Source organism: Anarhichas minor, unplaced genomic scaffold (genome assembly GCF_050575085.1).
Source record: "Anarhichas minor isolate MPS153535 unplaced genomic scaffold, ASM5057508v1 ptg000004l, whole genome shotgun sequence".
Lineage (NCBI taxonomy): Eukaryota > Metazoa > Chordata > Actinopteri > Perciformes > Anarhichadidae > Anarhichas > Anarhichas minor.
In genome coordinates, this window is record NW_027466450.1 from 16,931,739 (window position 1) to 16,951,518 (window position 19,780).

Sequence of the window (19,780 nt, forward strand, 5' to 3'; positions counted from 1 at the left end):
TGCACATTTAAAGAGGTTACACAAAGAGGAGGAAGAGTGACTCATCAGGTGTGTGCTTGAGAGTCTTACGTTATACATTTTGATTTGTCACCTGGTGCCTGAATTTAGTTTTTTCTTTAACATAAATAAAGTTTTCCACCGTAAATTTATGCAGAAAAATTCACCAGAATGCAGTAAAATAAGTATTTCACACCCTGTGGTATTACTACTTTTAATGAAGTAAAATATCAAAGTACTTCTTCCACCACTGAACTCAAGTCATGGTTTTAATTTAAGTTGGAAAAATATGAAAATGAAGAAAACAACGTTAGAAATAAACATTGGTGGAAAGTAATTGCGTTTACTCATGGACAGTATTTGAATACTATTTGGAGGTACTTGTACTATTTCCATTTTATGCATCTTTAGAGTTACACAGGGGGAAATATTGTACTTTTTACTCCAATAATTAGATTTAATAACTTTAGTGACTTTGCAGATTCTGATCAATAGCACAACATATGAATACATGAAGATGTATTATTATAGATTAAGATAAGACTTTATTGATAACTGGAGGGGAAATACACAAACTACACAGCAGTATATAAAGTACTAACATAATGCATCATTCATTACGATACAATAATATCATCTGAAATGAGCTACAAGTGTAGGTATGTTTGAAAACAACATATAATTTTGAATGCATTACTTGTACTTCTAACAGAGTATTTACACCATGTGGTACTACTTTCTCTTCAGTAAAAGACTTGAGTACTTCTTCAGCCTCTTCATATTTACATACATAAATAAACAAAAGAGGATAAACTCAAAGAGATGATTCATATCTCCTCAATGTTTGTACCGTCAAAGCGCTCAGTCATCATGCAGTCAACACAAAGACCGGAGGATCCAGCAGGCCCCACCCTGAGCCCGGCCCCGGACCTGGACCCGGTCTCCGGCTCCTCCCCGTCAGCGCAGGAGGGGCCATGAAAACCGGCTGGAGACTCAGGTGAGCCTCAGTCAGCTGGAAGACGGAGCACGAGACGAACCTCTTCATTCTGTTTTTACATAATAAGGGATTAATTGTTTTTCTCCTCACAGAAACAGGTGAGTTATTATAATGTTTAGATGTGTTTTATTCCTTAGAAGAGTTCAACAACAACAGGCTACTTATAATATCCATAATTATGATTCATATTTAACATGTATTTATGTATATTAAACACGCATTAAAGGTAAATTCACTAGTTGTATCACACAAAAAAGCCCAAACAGTATTTTCCTCCATAATGTTTGTATCTTTAAAATAATTACCGATATTCATATTATTAATAGCAGGAATACAGATGAGAGGACGTCATCTTCATTTCTCTCTTCAAATAAATCACTAAAGTACAAACAGTAGAAAAGTAAAGTATCACAACTCATTACACGCTCAACGTGATTTGTACGCTATTAATGACCACACAATGTTAGTAGTGGTGATGTTGAGTCACAAATGTTTAAAATCCAGAGCAGCAGGAAAGTGCTTCATATAAAGACAAATATTAACTTCTCCATGTTGTTTGTCTCGATATCTGGCTTTTCAAAATAAGACTCCGGTCTCATCGACTTTATAAATCCGGTTGCTCTGTGAATTTTTGACTTTTTTGAGTCTGTTTTTCATCTCTGCTCTTGAAATTTATTTGAAATCTCATGTCTTGTTGTCAAAAAGTGACTTTACTCTCTGTACATCCATCAAAACATAAAAAATACCCAAAGTGGAGATACTCAGAGAGGAGCTGTAACAACAGGTACAGAGAGAGAAGAGATGCTCCAATCAGGGCGGGGGAAACAAACTTATTTAAATTCTATATGATACTGATACAGTTTCAATGATACCGATACTGATCATTCATTAAGGTGGTATTCATGAAGACAACGGGCCTCTGGGTTCAGACATGTCAAAGGCCTCTCCACCTCTTCTAGGAGCAGGAACCACTGATTTTATTGTTGTTTAGACTCCTGTTGTTGTTGTTTTGTGCCTCTTATTTTAGTCGACACACATCTCTCTGTGGTTTGGAGACATGGTAGTAACTTAGTGTCTCTTTGTGGTCATTCTGTGGGTTTCTGTGGTCATTTTGTGTCTCTTTGTTTCACTCTGTGGTAATTGTGTCTTTTGTATTCATTTTGTGTCTCTCAAGGATTCAAGGATCATTTATTGTCATTATGCAACACAGGGATGCACAACGAAATTCAGTTGTAGCCCATTTGTAACACAACAAACACGTGAGAAACACAACAAAAACAGTATTTTTTAGAATTTGCATCATAAGTAATGTAAACGGAAACATCGTTTTGTGTTTCTTTGTGGTAGTTTTGAGTCTCCTCCCGGCCGGTACATGTGTCTTTGAGTAACATTTAGAGAGGTTACACGCGTTGCTCCTGTGTGACACAAACAAAGCATCTTGCTGTAGCACCGCACACCAGGCTACGTGTCACATGACTGTGTCACATTGGTTTCCATAGTCATGTGACACGGCACACAAACATTATACAAAAGTATTGAAAATGTTTAAAAGTAATGCAGCCGGTCACGTTTTGTGTTCGTATAATTTTATTGTAATACATTTTTAAAGGAATTGATACCAAGTGATCAGCTGGTGAGTATCACAGTACCGAGCTCACATGAGCTTCATCAACTCTCTGAGTTTTGGGGTTTTCCTATATATGCTGCTAATTTCCTGCTGAATTCTTTCCCTCTACAGGTCGTCCTCCGTCACCACAATGAGTTGGGGGGTGCTCTACGCCCAGCTGGGCGGCGTCAACAAACACTCCACCAGCCTCGGGAAGATCTGGCTGTCCGTCCTCTTCATCTTCCGCATCACCATCCTGGTTCTGGCCGCCGAGAGCGTCTGGGGCGACGAGCAGTCCGACTTCACCTGCAACACGCAGCAGCCCGGCTGCAAAAACGTCTGCTACGACCACTTCTTCCCCGTGTCGCACATCCGCCTGTGGTGCCTGCAGCTGATCTTCGTGTCCACGCCGGCCCTGCTGGTGGCCATGCACGTGGCCTACAGGAACCGCGGGGACAAGAGGACCATGCTGGCCTCCAACGGCACCGAGAGGACCACGATGGCGATCGACCTGGAGACGCTGAAGAGGAGGCGTCTGCCCATCACAGGCCCGCTGTGGTGGACCTACACCTGCAGCCTCTTCTTCCGCCTCATCTTCGAGGGCGGCTTCATGTACGCGCTCTACTTCGTCTACGACGGCTTCCAGATGCCGCGGCTGGTGAAGTGCGAGCAGTGGCCCTGCCCCAACAAGGTGGACTGCTTCATCTCCCGGCCCACGGAGAAGACCATCTTCACCATCTTCATGGTGTCGTCGTCGACCATCTGCATGGTGCTGAACGTGGCCGAGCTGTGCTACCTCATCGTCAAGGCGCTCCTGAGGTGCTCGGCCAGGTCCAAGAGGAGGAGGGCACGCTCGATGCAGGACAACAGCCATCTGCAGAACGTGAAGAACGAGCTGCTGCTGTCCACCGACTCGCATTCGACCAGCAAGCAGTGTTGAAGGACAGACATCCGCAGTGGGGGGGGGGGGGGGTGGTGTAACCAGAGAAGAAGAGAAACACAGACTGTAACTCCAGCCCCCCAGACTCTAAATGTAAACATCCACCAGAAGTTCAAGTTTGTTTGTTTGTTAAGTTTCAGAGTTGACTCATGGGAAGTTGAGTGAGCCGGCCCAAGGCAGAGGCGTTGTATGCAAAAACTGAGGGAGCCATCCATTGATCCATCCATTGATCCATCCATTGATCCATCCATTGATCCATCCATTGATCCATCCATTGATCCATTCATTGATCCATCCATTGATCCATCCATTGATCCATCCATTGATCCATCCATTGATCCATTCATTGATCCATCCATTGATCCATCCATTGATCCATCCATTGATCCATCGGGGCGTCCCAAATGAAATGAAGAAAAACTCATTTAAAATGTAAAACTTTCATTATTTTAACACTATTATTTCGAAGATAATAACTAGCCTATCAAATGGTCCAAACCCAGCGAGACCCCGTCACTTTCTGAAGCCCTGTGTAGACCAGTGGCATTATTCAAACATAATTAATTAATTCCATTTAGGCAATGAAACCACTTTGTTAGGTTCAGGAAAAAAACATGATGGTTGGGCTTCAATGAGCACGTAAACAAACGTAACGTACGGAAAACAACACGCCACAAACATCACCAACTCAAATTTGGGACGCGAACAACTGTCTCCTGGTTGAAAGTCCTGTGTCTTTCACTCTTAATACCACATCATCGTACTCTCTGAGCGTCTAATAATAATGCTGATGGATTCACGTTGTAGTTACTTGAAAAGCTTGATGCGTCTCATTCATGACGCTAAAGGGCGACTTGTGCGTCGGTATCAGACGTCGAGGGTCGGTGACAAAGCGTCGGTCTGGTGCTTCCCCCGAAAAGGCTTTTACACCCTGGGGGGGGGGGGGGGGACATTTTTTTCTCTCTTATGATTCATTTGCAAGACAACATACTTTTTCAAACTGTTGTTTTGTCATGAGTAATTTTTCCCTCACAGCGTGAATGTCACGCAGCGGAAAAAGCAACTTAACTACTTTTAAGGTCAATTTTTCTGAGCTTGAAAACATCAACCAATCACGCTGTGAAGAACGGGTCGAGTTGCTCTTATATATAGTTAATAACAACATGGACGCCGAATCAAGACTGACTACTTTATTACTCCTTTCAACTTTGACAAAGGCAGAACAGACTCCTTCTGATCCTACCTTTCACAATAAAAGCCCTAGACATTTAATATTTGAGGGCAGGTGTTTTGGCTGATCCTGGTTCTTCCCTGAGTTTGACCCCACCAGCAAAAGCCTGTTTCAGGTAGAAACAATGTGTACGCACCTGTGGTTCATCCACAGCATCTGAATGTCACCTCACTTCTCCACACAGCGGACGGTCTCATGGAGGGTTTTAACTTATTGTTCAGTCTGAAGTTGCTTGAATGTTTTTGAATCGGAGAACGAGTCTACACTGACATCTGGTGGTTCTAAGTGGAACCTCAGAGAGAACAAACGCCTTCATCAGGACCTGAAGGATGTATCTAGTGATGATGAAGAAGAGGAGGAAGGAGAACAAATGAAGTCATGAGAATTGAAGCAAAAAAGAAAAAAAAGTGCCTTTATGATCTATGATTGTGTTTTTAGTGTCTAGTTTACAAGAGGGGACATTTTAAATACGTGTTGTTACAATAACTGATGAGCGCAAGTGAGTTTGTTATGATCCTGCTGTATTGAATCAAGTGACTGTAGCCTGTACGTTTGAACATTCATAGTTGAATATGTTTTCTATAAATAATGCTTTTACTTTGGTGGGTTTATAAATACCAAGAAGTGTGTTGCACAACATGAGATGATTCATTCTGAAGTCTTACCTGCCACACAGAGATCTAACAGGTCTGATGCTGTTTGATCAAACCTTGTCTGTCACTTGTTACTGGAAGTGTTTCTGTGAGTCAAATGAGAATGTTTTGCATATTTTCACACCTGTTGATAAAAACATATGAACAAAGATGAACATCTGGACAAGATGTTTTATTCTGCTAGAGACTTCCCAAAGTTAGTTTATGTGATATAATCACAGTAGCATTAGAAGTTATGTCATAACAGTTATGCACGAGGACCAGATGCATGTTTGAGGAGAAACGATCATTTAGGACACGAGAGGCTTTTTACAGAACAGTAGAAAAATAAAAATAAATCTGCCAGACTCGTCAATCAATCAATCAATTAATATTTCACTCCATATTTAGGGATTATTGGGGTCATATTAACAATAATAATAATACATTTAATAATTATAACATTGTTAAATTTGTATTATTATTAATAATAATAATGATGTATTAGTAATAGTAGTAGGCTACTATTGTTTTTGTATTATAATTGTTAATATATTTAGTCATTATTATAATTATCATTATTATTATTATAATTATTACTATTATATTAATAATAATAATAATACATTTAAAAATTATAACATTGTTAAATTGTTATTATTGTATTAATAATAATAATTTATTAGTAGTAGTAGCAGCAGTCGTATTGTTTTAGTATTATTATGTTTAATCATTTTTATCACTAATATTATTATTGACCGAATTGTAAAGCCAACATTAAACTCTTAATCCTGCTTTATGAAAACCCCGTCCCGAAGCGGTCCTGCTCAGTCCAGACCCGGTGGTCCTCGTGCTTTATTTGGACTTGTGTTGTCTCAGTGCGCTGACCTCCAGCTGGTCCTATCAGCTTTCAGCACGAGCCTTATTTTAGACCCCACACTAATCACCTCTTAACGGAGGGGGGGGTCCTTTGTCCTGCGGCCCCCCAGGAATAGCTCGAGCCGGATGAGTCACATCTGTGTTGTTTAAAATAAACGATTAGAAAGTTAAGAGTCATATATTTAAATGACATAACTGATGACGGAAGAGTTTCTTTAAGTGGGCGAGAAAAGTTTAGACCAGACATCCAAAAATATCCCAAGTTATGAATCTTCACAGAGAAACTCTGCAGATCAATGAACAGGTTTCTGCTTTGACCTTTGACCTCTCGCACAGACAGAAGACATGTTGATGACGTCACCTTCTATCTGCTCTAACAACAAACTATGAACCTACAAGAAATCAAGACATTCAAAACGTTCTAATTGTGTACATGCGATCTTTTGATCACATTGGCACATTTTCCCGCAACTTTTACGCACAATTAATAAATAATTACATACTAAAATCCTATTAATGTCTTAAGTCATATTATTAACTTTAAAATTGTTAAATTGTAAATAGTTCGTGGAGGTTTTTCATGTGATATTTTTTGGAGACGTTCAGAGCATGTTCATGTTTTTGGACACTTTGCGCGAAAGTTTTTTTGGTGGGGGGGGATTTCTTTTTGGGGCACATTTTCTGCCAACTTTTTGCGCACATTTAGTAGAGTTTTTTTCTTTTTTTGTGGCGGTTTGACGGGGCGTGGTGTGACACCGGACAGGCTGATGACTCTGTGGATTCACTCATGCATGGTCACACAATGTGACAGTCCAGACATGGCTGGAAACGGGAGGCAGCTCCGTGTGACCGAGCCCCATCTCCGACTCCAAGCCGCCTCCAAAAACTAACCACAACAAAAGAAGGAACCTTTCTTTTTTTCCTTGCGCAAGTTCACGGGTTCCGGGACAAAGACTGACGCACCGACTGGAGACGTTTGTGCATGAATGAGTTTGAGATACAGATCTGTAATCACAGTTCGTCGGGCTGACAGGAGAGGCGACAGGTTTGGGATCAGGGAGGCAGAGGGAGGGTCGCTGCAGCCGCACGTTTCAACGCACTCAAAGCGATGGCACCGATGATGGCAGAGGGATTTGCTTTCCGTATTTAAGTATGACATCTCCGGTCTAAAGGTATGACGGGAAAAAAAACACTGCTGTCAATTTGTGTTTGAACCAGAGACACTTCTATTCATGCACTGATCAATGTAGAGATGCTGGTTTATTTTGCTTCTATAACACGTGTTCTCACACACTAGTGGAAAGAAAACATCCAAAATACACGTTCAGGTGTTTGTTTTACTACTTTGTCTGTTTGTGTTTGTAGATTTCTACTAAAATCACCAAAAGGTACCTTTACATAATGCCTCATTTGCATATTTAAACATAACATTTCAGAAAACTTATAATACAATAAATACTCCTCTTAATGTGAGTGATGAAGTGGTGAAGTTTCATGGTGATATCTGTGAGTTCATGTGTTCACCTGTAGAGTCTCTAAATGTCTGTAATGTAACTAAACGTCTCTTTAAAGGACGTTTCCTCTAAATGAGTTTGTTCTCAGACTCTGATGATAAATCTCCACTTCAGCAGCTCTTACATTCACCAAACTTCACTCTTTCATTCCTCTCTGTGTGCTGAAGGTGAACACAGAGGGGTTAGTTCACACACTCATTTATACTACATTTATTAATACAAACATGGAGGTAATAGATTTTCTGATTTATGAGTGATACTAAGACATTTAATAAATTCCTTCTGTAAAAACCTTTGACTCTAATATGTCAACAAAACAAAACAAGAATTTTGAACCGAGCTTTATCCAATATTCAGATTTATGTTCTGGAAATGTATGAAAATGAGCTCATATTTAATAAGATAATGCCTCATTTGCATATTTAAACATAACATTTAAGAACACTTGTAATACAAAAAATAACTGCCTCAATGTGAGTAATGAACTGAGGAAGTTTCATGACATCTATCAGTTAATTGTGTTTTAACCTGCAGTGTAAAGTACAGTGAAGTAAATGAAGTGTAACCGGGTCGTTAAGAGCTGCTTGACTTTTACTAAAGAAGAAGAGAGCCTGAACAAAGCCACTCTGGCACAGTCTGTATTGTCAGCAGGTGTGTGTGTGGCTTTGTATTTGAACCTGACCGTCTGTTACACAAAATACCACAAATACTTGTGAAACTCAGAGAAATGTCTCTTCTGATAATTGAGTCATGAAAAGGTCAAACGAGGCAAGACTTCATGTCTCTCTGTGGGTTTGATTCCTGCAGCATCAGCAACATTCATACAACGTATTACACAACTTATTACCAATACTTATACTTCAACCGCAAACTGCTTTAAACAGTTTAGATTTGATCTTTTTTCAGTTTCAAAAACAACTAGAAGTGTTAAAGTCTGGATACATTTGATTATTGCTCAAAACATGCACAGAAAATAAATGACTAAATGTGTTTTTCTCTTCCAGGTGTCGTGCATGTTGTGAACCCTAGTCGATGGATTTATTACCTTTAATACCAGAATACTTTAGTAAGTGTCTCTGTGTGTGATGACTGAATGAATAGTTTGTCCCACGTTCACTATTCTTTCTAAAGAATAACCCAAATCTATCTCTATGTTTTCATCTTGTGTTTTATATAAACAGATATCTGTGAATATAAAATCTGTTTGACTCAAACTTGAAAAAGCTTGTTTAATAAGCAGACTTGGTGTTAAATCTGTGACATTAAATAACAGAAGATGAGTCAATTAACGGAAGATTAATTGATAAAACGTGCTCTGATTTCAGTTTTCAAATGGGAGGACACGTCTTCTCTTTGTATCGTTGTATTTTCATTTATTTGGGATTGTTTCAACAAAACAAGCTATTTGAAGACATCAACTTGGATTTTTTAAAGACAAACAATCAAAGAAGAAAACTGCAAATTGAGTTCTTGAAATTTTAAAAACAGTTTATTATTATCTTAGATTGCAGTAATACTTTTCGATTCGAACGCTGTTGCTTCAGTGTTACAGTTGACAGCGAGGGAGAGGACGGGAGGTGTGTGTGTGTGTGTGTGTCAGTATTTGTTTCTCTGTGAGTGAGTGTGTGTGTGTGTGTGTGTGTGTGTGTGTGTGTGTGTGTGTGTGTGCCACACCAGAGCCCCATCTCTGCTAAATGCTGTTTTCGACCATTATAATGTTGACCTCAGCACATGCCTGCTGGTCAGTGGAGCGAGCAGGTGAGAGAGAGAGACAGGCCCGACACACAGAGAGAGAGAGAGAGACAGAGAGAGACAGAGAGAGAGAGAGAGAGAGAGAGAGAGAGAGAGAGAGTGAACCAGGGTTCAGTCAAACAGGTGGTCTATACAGTAAACCAGCGCCTGTGTTTGAGGCCAACGCTGTGTTTCGATTTTCGATATCCGATGCCTACGTGGCAGTTTTTCTATAAAGAACTTGTTCTGCTGAAGAGAAACATGTCCGCTCATCACCTTCGATGTACCATCGTATTTAACGTGAGGCCTTAATGTGACACGTGTTCAGACCAACTTTGAGTTTCTTTAACTTCCTTTTCTTCTTCTTCTTCTTCTTCTTCTTCTTCTTCTTCTTCTTCCTCCTCCGTCTGCTCCAGCCTGTACTTTCTCCATAGGCTAGAAATCTAGAAGCATGGGCGACTGGAGCTTTCTGGGGCGGCTGCTGGAGAACGCTCAGGAGCACTCGACGGTCATCGGCAAAGTCTGGCTGACGGTCCTCTTCATCTTCAGGATCCTGGTGCTGGGGGCGGCGGCCGAGGACGTCTGGGGCGACGAGCAGTCCGACTTCACCTGCAACACGCAGCAGCCCGGCTGCGAGAACGTCTGCTACGACGAGGCCTTCCCCATCTCGCACATCCGCTTCTGGGTGCTGCAGATCATCTTCGTGTCCACGCCGACGCTCATCTACCTGGGCCACGTGCTGCACATCGTCCGCATGGAGGAGAAGCGGAAAGAGAAGGATGAGGAGCTGCGCAAGGCCAACAGGTTCCGAGAGGAGAAAGAACTCCTTTATAGAAATGGTGGAGATGCGGGAGGAGGAGGAGGAGGCGGAGGAGGCGGCGGCAAGAAGGAGAAGCCGCCAATCAGGGACGAGCACGGCAAAATCCGTATCAGGGGCGCGTTGCTGCGTACCTATGTGTTCAACATTATTTTCAAGACCCTGTTTGAAGTGGGATTCATTTTGGGCCAGTATTTCCTCTACGGCTTCCAGCTGAGGCCCCTGTACAAGTGCGCACGTTGGCCCTGCCCCAACACCGTTGACTGCTTCATATCGAGGCCCACTGAAAAGACTATTTTTATTATATTTATGCTTGTGGTGGCTTGCGTGTCTCTTTTGCTGAATTTGTTAGAGATCTATCACCTCGGATGGAAGAAAGTTAAACAGGGCATGACCAACGAGTTCGCCCCCAACCACGAGTTGCCGCGCCGCGTCAACATTGCGGAGCCCGAGTCTTTAGCCTCGGCCTCCAGAACTGCCCCCTCCGGCCTCAGCTACCCTCCCAACTACACGGACGTGACGGCGGGCAGCGGGGCGTTCCTGCCGCCCGCGGGGCCGGCGGCCGCGACCTCGGCAGCAGAGTTCAAGGTGGACGAACTCCAGCGGGAGCAGCCGCTCCGCCAGCCCTCCCCTTCCTCCCACTACTACATCAGCAGCAACAACAACAACCACAGGCTGGCCACGCAGCAGAACTGGGCCAACCTGGCCACCGAGCAGCAGACTCGGGAGATGAAGGCCGCCACTCCACCCTCCCCATCCTCTTCTTCCTCCTCCACCAGCACTGACAAGGAGCAGCAGCAGCAGCCCGTCGATGCTGTGCTGCTCCCTCCAACCAGCAACGCCGCCAGTAACACCAACTCAACCGCCACCGCCGCCTCCGGCAGCAGCACCGCGTCCAACGCAGGCAGCTGGAGCGGGGGGAAGAGCGAGCAGGAGGACGGCCACGTCCCCACCACCACCACCACCGTGGAGATGCACGAGCCTCCGGTAACGGTCAGCACAGACCCTCGGCGGCTCAGTCGGGCCAGCAGGAGCAGCAGGAGCAGCAGGAGCAGCAGCATCAGGGCCAGGCCGAGCGACCTGGCTGTCTAAATCTCCTCAGCCCCAACTTCCCCAAAACACTCCACTAAAAAAATAAAATCAAAAAGAGGCAAAGTGACAAGAGACGGGAGAGCAGAATAACCCCAAAAAACGTTTCGGTTAATGTGAAAATAAGTCGTTGGTTTAGTGCAATCGGTGAGTTGCAGAGTAGTTTTTTTTTTTTTGGATGGTCTTAATTTATGCACACAAAATGTGATCATGCAGCGCTATGAGGTCAGGAAGGCTCCGCCCACAGACGTGAGGCAGCGAAGGACACTGTGACGTCCTAATTTTGCATCAAAATGGACACATCTCATGAAGATCTCATGGTGTTTCTCTACTTTTATTCTTCTTTTTGTTGAGCCTAAAGGACTAATTATTACAAATGAAATGTCAAAGAACAATCACTGGATATGTTTAGTTTGTTTTGTTTTATCTGGACTAAGCACAGGTTGTTGTACAGTTATTCGATGTGTAGTCAGACAGTTCGCTCTTATATCTCGTGAATCATGATGTATCTGGATTCACACTCAAATCCCCAGAGCACGTGTGCGTGAGGCTCGTCCCGGTGTTCCTCCTTTGGACCTCGGGAGGTCTGTTGCTGCAGCACTTCCTGAATCTCACCAAACGAACAGCTGCTGTGTTAAACATCCAGGAAGAAATGTCATCAACAAACCTGCTGGTGGTCGCGCCACGCCAGCACGTGCAGCCCTACAACTCACCGATTCACCGGCTAACTCGCGCGGCAACGCTTTGGTTTTTACCCACGATCCATTGCGGCGCTTCCAGCAGAGACTATGAAGATTGAGATGGATTGGATAGTAATGGACTGATGTGATGTTCCCAGAGTCCTTAGAATAAACTGTGGTCAAAACTGCAAGTGGAAGTCATTCCTGTGATGCCCAGAATGCACCTGGGTCTCTACGAGCACTACTTTGTCAATAACACAAGAGATTAAACCCTTCCCACCATGCTGTTAGTTAACAAAAGAGGAAAGTAGTGCCTCACCTCTGCCAGCGTCTTCAGTCAACATCTCTGAACAGAAAAACGCTTCTACTTCCTGCACAAATCACAAAATATGCCATCTGACATAAAGAATAAATACTCTCCTTGTTCATTGGTTAGAATTTAAACATATTTTTTTATTTTTGTTAGATTCTCAGCAGATATTTTTGCCCTCAAACTTACAACCCCCCCCCCCCCCCCCCCTTTTATAACCATCACACTTAAAGATTGAGAGCGACTTTAATGATTCTCACCGTCACACACATTTCACGTGCTTCTTCATTGGTTTTATTCTGAAAAGTGCTATTTTTTTTAATTTAATTTTACTCATAAATTGTCAGTTTGTGATTACTATACCATTAAAAAAGAAGAGTAAATGAGGCGTTGCGAGTATCGAAGCGTCGCGGGGCGGTCGACCTTCAGCGGCTTCTTTTATTTTGTCGTGTTCATCTTGATTCTCAGAGATCTTTAGAAAACCCAAACTTTGAACTGAATTCACCAGCAGCCGCGGTCCTCCTGTCTCTGCTGTGTTACTGAGCTGTTTGGTTCATTCACAGCCCGGACACTCACTTTCACTTTCACCCTTCATAACGACCTGAATCCATCGTATCATCCTGTGAGTTGACCTCTGAAGCAGAGTGAGACAGTGAGACTGTGTGCACTGCATTGGACAATATTGCACTCACAGGGCAACACGATTAAGTACTTTTATGTTTGTGCAACAACACATTTCCAGCAGTTAATGTGCAGGTTAATACACTGGAGTAAGAGCAAAACGGTACCCGCTGTTTTATTTTCATTTTCAGAGGAGGCTGGGGTCACAGCATGATGGTACTGTCTGGTGTGAGAGTATCTGTACCCATATCGGTAATGTCTCATATACTCTAGCTCACTTAAGTTGCTTAAATGACATTTAGTGCAAACAATACACACCTGCACAACGCAGAAGTAAGAGCAGCCTTTCCCAATCTATGTTCAAAATGACAAAAACTACAACTTTGTTATCTGCATTTGTTTTTGATCCCTAAAGTTTACATTTTGGTAGTTAATAAAGATTTGCACATTTAGGAAAGAAAAATTGCTGTTCTACAATAATGCTAATATTGGTAGTAGAGAGAGAGAAAGAGAGAGAGAGACAGAGAGAGACACAGAGAGACACAGAGAGAGTGTGACGAGAAAACTGCCAAATATTATCCTCAAAGGAAGAAATGTCTCAGCAGATAAAGATAAACTCGTTTATCTGGAGCTCAGATGAGTTTGAAGATTTTTTTTTCTTTTAAAGGCAACAGCGAGAGAGAATAAACTGTGTTTCTGTGTGTTCACTCAGTGTGTTCTCAACTAAACGGACTCATATCAGAAGACTCCGCTGTTGAGACGTTGTTAGCTGGGTAGCTGCCCTTCCCTCAGCCTGCACACGAAGCCCCGACAAGACGTTGCGTTCAAAGCCCGTCGTCACCTCAGAAACTCTCTGCTCTTACAGCATGACTTCTCTGGCTCATCAGGGAGTTCAGGAACCATCTCACAACGCTCCCAACAGCAACCTGTCTTCAATGCTGTCCTAGACAAGAGAAGTGCCTTGTGTATGAATGATTCTTCTGTAAGAACAAGTTGATGTAAATGTTCATTTACCTCAAATGTTTACAAAACTGTTACTAAATACATTTTTTGTACCATATTTGTTGTTCTTGCTTTTTGCTTTATTGATGAAACAAACATCGCACGTGACTCCTAAAGACCTCGACCATAACTCGTCCTGAGACAAAACATTCCAGTTTTAAGGTTTAACAACAACAATAGCACAATCCAGATGTTAATAAGTGAGAGTTGAATTTTAGGCCTCAGCTAAAAGGAAAATGTTCAAACAGAACTTACTTTCAACGGTCCTGAAAGATATTCTACTGAAGTAAAAGTATCAACACAGTGTAGAAATACTGCTACGAGTAGAAGTCATGCAAGTATGTACTACTAGTATTACTAATAATACATCAAAATGTATTTGTTAAAGATATTTAGTTTTAGTAATCTGTGGAGTAAATGTAGTTCAGTAAAAAGTACAATATTTACCTCTGAGACGTAGTGGAGTAGAAGTATAAAGTTCTATAAAATGCAATACTCAAGTGAAGTACCTCAAAATTGTACTTAAGTACAATAGAAGAAGACCAGATCTAAGTAAAAGACAACCAGATCTGAGTAGATAGAAGAAGACCAGATCAGGGTTAAGGAAGACCAGGGGAGAATATTTATTTAATAACTTGTTCTAAGATCAGAATTGTTATATTTTCATATATTATTTCCACTTATAATCCGTCACAACTAATGTTTGCCAGCATGGGGCTCTTGATGATCTGAACTGGCTTCCGGTTTGTCTTTGGCATTAATCTCTAGACTCTTTGACCTCTGACCTCCCCCCTCACTCGGCATTCCAACGGGGAGCATCAGAACACAACGCTGAGTCAGACACACTCACAGCCAGGCCCACTTCATACCCCCATCCAGCGGTGATTAAAATGAGACGGGCGTGTCAGTGTTGCACCTGAGAGTCAAACATCGATCATAAACTGCATCAAGAGCCGAGTGATCATTTACAACGCTGTGCAACACATGGTAGAGGTGTGACGTGTACAGCTGCTGGGAAGGTTTGTGTTGATCTTTGGGCATCAACAAAGCAACGGACAAAGAGGATGTTTGTGCTACATGTGTGTACTTCGAAGGTTGTTGGGCCATCGTACAGGAATTCACATTTTTGGAAATACGTTTTGTTTAAGTTTAAACAGTGAGATCTCATGTTTGTGCGTCAAGTACGGCATTAAATCGAACGTTTTTAAAGGATTACTTTACGCTGGATATTTGGCACAGAGTCTAACAACAGCGTTCAGTACATGAGTGCTGGGCTCTTCAGTCCAGTGGCTGAAGAGTGACGGGAGATCGTCGATCTGTTGGCACGACGGACTGGAGGCCTCGGCCCCGTCACTCAGTCGGTGGCCTCGTTTCTACTGAAAGGACGAACAGAGATCAAAGCATTTCAGGGAAAATTCGAAATGTTGCCGTTGTAGGTATATTTTTCATCCAAAAATGGCAGAAAATTGCGGTTTTCAGCCTTTTAATTTCATAAAACTGATTATTTTTGGGCTTTGGAGGGACAAAACAACACATTTAAAGACATCACCGATGTACGATGAAAGTTATTGGCAGATTACTCAACAATGAAAGTAATTGTTAGTTGCAGCCCTCATCCCTGAAGACATGCGTCTACTTATTTACATAAATTCATCACAACTTGCTTAATGATTAAGAACAATAACATGTTGACCCATTAAAGAAGTGAAGACATGACGTCCTGAGTCATGATCGTGGTGGTTTGTATTTACTCTTGAGAAGCCCCACTTGGCCCTGTGGTGGAAAAGCAACGACTAGAGAGAGAGAGCTCACGAGCCACCGGTCTACAGCTGGGAGCAGACAGGAGGATATATTTAGCCTTTAATCACAAAACAAATTCACACTCCGCCCACAGCACACATACCTCAGCCCCCCTTCATGTATTCCAGGAGTGTGATGAATTTGTTTCTGGGAGGCCTGACCGCCGGCTCATGGAAACATGTTGGTTTCGTTTGGTACCAGACTGTTGAACTTCTTTGAAAGATCGGATGATGCAACTTCAAAGTTCTTTACAATAATGATTGAAATAGACACAATAACCACAGACTGTTTATAAGAAGTGGACGCAGTCATCGTTACTTCACTCGTTGGTTTGTGGATGTTTTGAAGCCTCGAGTTCTGCATTTAGGCCGTCGCCATCTTGTTTTTTGCAACCAGTGAACAGGAAGTGACCATATCTGGACTGAGGAGGAGTGACGTAGAGACGCTGTATACATCTCTGGTAGAGACCTGTCAATCACCGTGTAGCCCCGCCCTAAAGCATCCCCTGCTTTATGGTCTGTTTGACTCTAAATGGACCATAATGTACAAAATGAACATCATGCTGTATTCAAGAAGGGTCTTCTTACAAACACCATGTGGTCATTAATACAATAAATGATGTAATGTTACGGTATTTGTATCTGTAGTCATGGGGGGGGGCTTGTTTTGACTGTCTGTCCACAGAAAGAGGGGAGGGGCTGCACACAATTCCCACAATGCACCTGGCTGACTTCCCCTGAATGCACCACAGAACATCCATCATTACTCCATAAAAAGTTCTTAACTAAACACCTCAAACTGAAAGAAGTGTTGAATGTTATCTCCACCCGTCTGTCCAAGAGGTTAGACTAAAGAATGAATGTTTACAGTTACACTGTTTGTGTATTGTGCCTAATAATTATGTTTTTTCTGGCCTTTTCCGTGTAAATATTTGATGTACGTAGTCTTATATTGTGTGTATTAATTTTGTGTTCTCTATTGTGACATTTTAATATTATTATATAGGTGGAAGCTTCAAATGAACCCAGTGGGTTTTCTGCCTCTACCTGCACTGTGATATTATTCATCTCTGTTATGTTTGTGTATTTTCTAAATTGTGCAAAATAAAACTAAACTAAACTAAATTATATAATTCCCTGCGCTGTCTTTGGTGAAAGTGCTTTTGAAAGTTTTAGAAGCTAAACTTTAAACTAGATGATTTTAAGCATGAATATATACATACATGTGTATACATATGTGTGTGTGTGTGTGTGTGTGTGATGTGTGTGTGTGTGTGTGTGTGTGTGTGTGTGTGTGTGTGTGTGATATGTGTGTGATATGTGTGTGTGTGTGTGTGTGTGTGCGTGTGTGTGTGCGTGTGTGCGTGTGTGTGTGTGTGTGTGTGTACGTGTGTGTGATGTGTGTGTGTGTGTGTGTGTGTGTGTGATATGTGTGTGTGTGTGTGTGTGTGTGTGTGTGTGTGATATGTGTGTGTGTGTGTGATATGTGTGTGTGTGTGTGTGATATGTGTGTGTGTGTGTGATATGTGTGTGTGTGTGTGTGTGATGTGTGTGTGTGATATGTGTGTGATATGTGTGTGTGTGATATGTGTGTGATATGTGTGTGTGTGTACGTGTGTGTGTGATGTGTGTGTGTGTGTGTGTGTGTGTGTGTGTGCGTGTGTGTGCGTGTGTGTGTGTGTGTGTGTGTACGTGTGTGTGATGTGTGTGTGTGTGTGTGTGTGTGCGTGTGTGTGTGTGTGTGTGCGTGTGTGTGTGTGTGTGTGTGTGTACGTGTGTGTGCGTGTGTGTGTGTGTGTGTGCGTGTGTGTGTGTGTGTGTGTGTGTACGTGTGTGTGTGTGTGTGTGTGTGTGCGTGTGTGTGTGTGTGTGTGATGTGTGTGTGTGTGTGTGTGTGTGTGTGTGTGCGTGTGTGTGTGTGTGTGTGTGTACGTGTGTGTGATGTGTGTGTGTGTGTGTGTGTGTGCGTGTGTGTGTGTGTGTGTGCGTGTGTGTGTGTGTGTGTGTGTGTACGTGTGTCTGCAGGAAGGTAACAGAACAAGACAGTGAAACAAAATCTGTCACTCTCAGTTTGGAAGATGCCATAACTTCAAGCAGAGAAATATTAGTGTTGCACTCTGACCCACATCCCGTCCTTCAGCCGGTCCGTGAACCGCGTGTTGAGGCACATAACCTGAGAAATGTAGTTGTCATCCATTCCTACACACACACACACACACACACACACACACACACACACACTCTCTCTCTCTCTCTCTCTCTCTCTCCCGGTCGCTGCTGTTGTTTTATCATTAAATGGCGACATTAGTTCATATCATGTGATTGGAAGAGGATCATTGCACATCAGAGGCCCTAATCGCCACCTATAGTCTCGCCCACATGACCCTGCTGACCACAGCGCTTCCTTTATGCCCCCTGAAAGCGAGGGGGATTGAGCCCGAACAAAAAAAAAACCCCATGAGGGTGAAAAAATGTTTGTACACCCAGCCCCGCTGCCTCGTGGGGTCCAGGGGGCTGAGTGTGGGCGACACTGGGCCGTGTTAGCTTTACATCAATGGGACTAAGTTACTGGAGTCTGGCCAACTCTGACGGACAGCACAGAAAGAAAAAAGCTTGCCTCTTCAAAAAAAAAAAAATTGGGGGTTTTGTCACCGTGATTTGTACTCTGCATGTTCACCTCAACCCAAAAATAAATACAAATAAAGTGAGGTGATGTGGAGGGATTGTATTAAAAAGATTTCCATGCATTGCTTTTTCTGGTTGGAGGGTGAGAGGGTGAGGCTGGGGAGGAGAGTGTGCGTGTGTGTGTGTGTGTGTGTGTGTGTGTGTGTGTGTGTGTGTGTGTGTGTGTGTGTGTGTGTGCAGGGGGCTTATGGGAGGAGAGGGGAGGCCGTGGTCAGACGTGGTGTCCTGACACGGAAGCTCAACAGAGCAGCAGCTCGTCCCGCGGCTCATGACGGGTGTTATGGTCGAACGACACGTCTGCCGGCGGCGATGGCTGATAAACCCGGAGCTCAGGAACCAGTTCACACCGATGGGAGGGGGAGAGGGGGGGGGTGTTCATAGCGAGGGCGTGGCGCCCCCATCGGGAGAGACAGGACAGTGCTCGTCTCTGGTCGTTGCCCATGTTTTGTCTTCTGTGAAACTCATGTCAGGACAAAGACGTTTCCTTTAACAATGAATTCATCAACAAGTAGAAGTTTTCTTCTAAGAGCTCAAAAAACAGTGAAAAAAAAACAGTGTGTTTTCTTTGTGAAGAATAAAATGAGACGTACACTCACAGGTTCTAAAGAACAAAACTGACATTTTTATTTTACACAAATATACAGTAAGCTAAGAAAATAAATAGGTATTTAACATTTTTACAAATTAAAATAGTTGTAAACAAACACTTAAACACACTGAAACATTCCATTAATCCTCAGGCCTTCACTGAACAATGTGAGTTATTGTTGAAATATTCAGATCCAGGAGAGTGAACGTGAGGTTCTGGTGTCGATCATTAGCACCAGAACAAGATTAAAGAGGTTTTAAGATGCAACACAACTTCTCTGTCTCTGAAACATTGAAGGTGACATCTGGAGTTCCTGTTAACAGTAAATAAATACTAAATAAGAGTTAAAATGCTATTTTATTTGTTCTTCTTATTCTGTTGTAATCTTTAATGAAACTGGCACAAGAATTTCCTTCAGGATTAATAAAGTTCTCTTATCTAAGAGTTCAGTAGATATTTATTTTATTATTAACTGTGGGAGGTGAAATAGTCACAATAATCGTTTCCTTCGTACACTGAACTACAGCAGACGGCGGTCGACTCGCCTCCAGTTTGAGGAAACAGACAAAGACACCAGACTCCATTCAAACACACTCATGTAACCTCTCAGCACACAGGAGCTCTGCTGCCTCCATCTGCTAGTTTGTGACTTTGGTGTTTT

At 42.6% G+C, this 19,780-nt stretch overlaps 2 protein-coding genes across 2 annotated transcripts; both read left to right on the forward strand.

Moving 5' to 3' along the window:
- The first annotated feature begins 2,751 nt into the window (after positions 1–2,751).
- Positions 2,752–3,540, forward strand: gjb8 (gap junction protein beta 8). The gene has a single exon (XM_076104980.1). It carries the CDS (start codon positions 2,752–2,754, stop codon positions 3,538–3,540), a length of 789 nt encoding a protein of 262 aa, XP_075961095.1.
- Positions 3,541–9,978: 6,438 nt separating this feature from the next.
- On the forward strand, positions 9,979–11,436 carry gja3 (gap junction protein, alpha 3). The gene has a single exon (XM_076104991.1). The coding sequence runs from the start codon at positions 9,979–9,981 to the stop codon at positions 11,434–11,436; it is 1,458 nt and encodes a 485-aa protein (XP_075961106.1).
- Positions 11,437–19,780: the final 8,344 nt, after the last annotated feature.

What these genes read in the sequence shown, in the direction of transcription:
- gja3 (XM_076104991.1), top strand. Translation starts at nt 9,979, where the DNA reads ATGGGCGACTGGAGCTTTCTGGGGCGGCTGCTGGAGAACGCTCAGGAG.
- gjb8 (XM_076104980.1), top strand. Translation starts at nt 2,752, where the DNA reads ATGAGTTGGGGGGTGCTCTACGCCCAGCTGGGCGGCGTCAACAAACAC.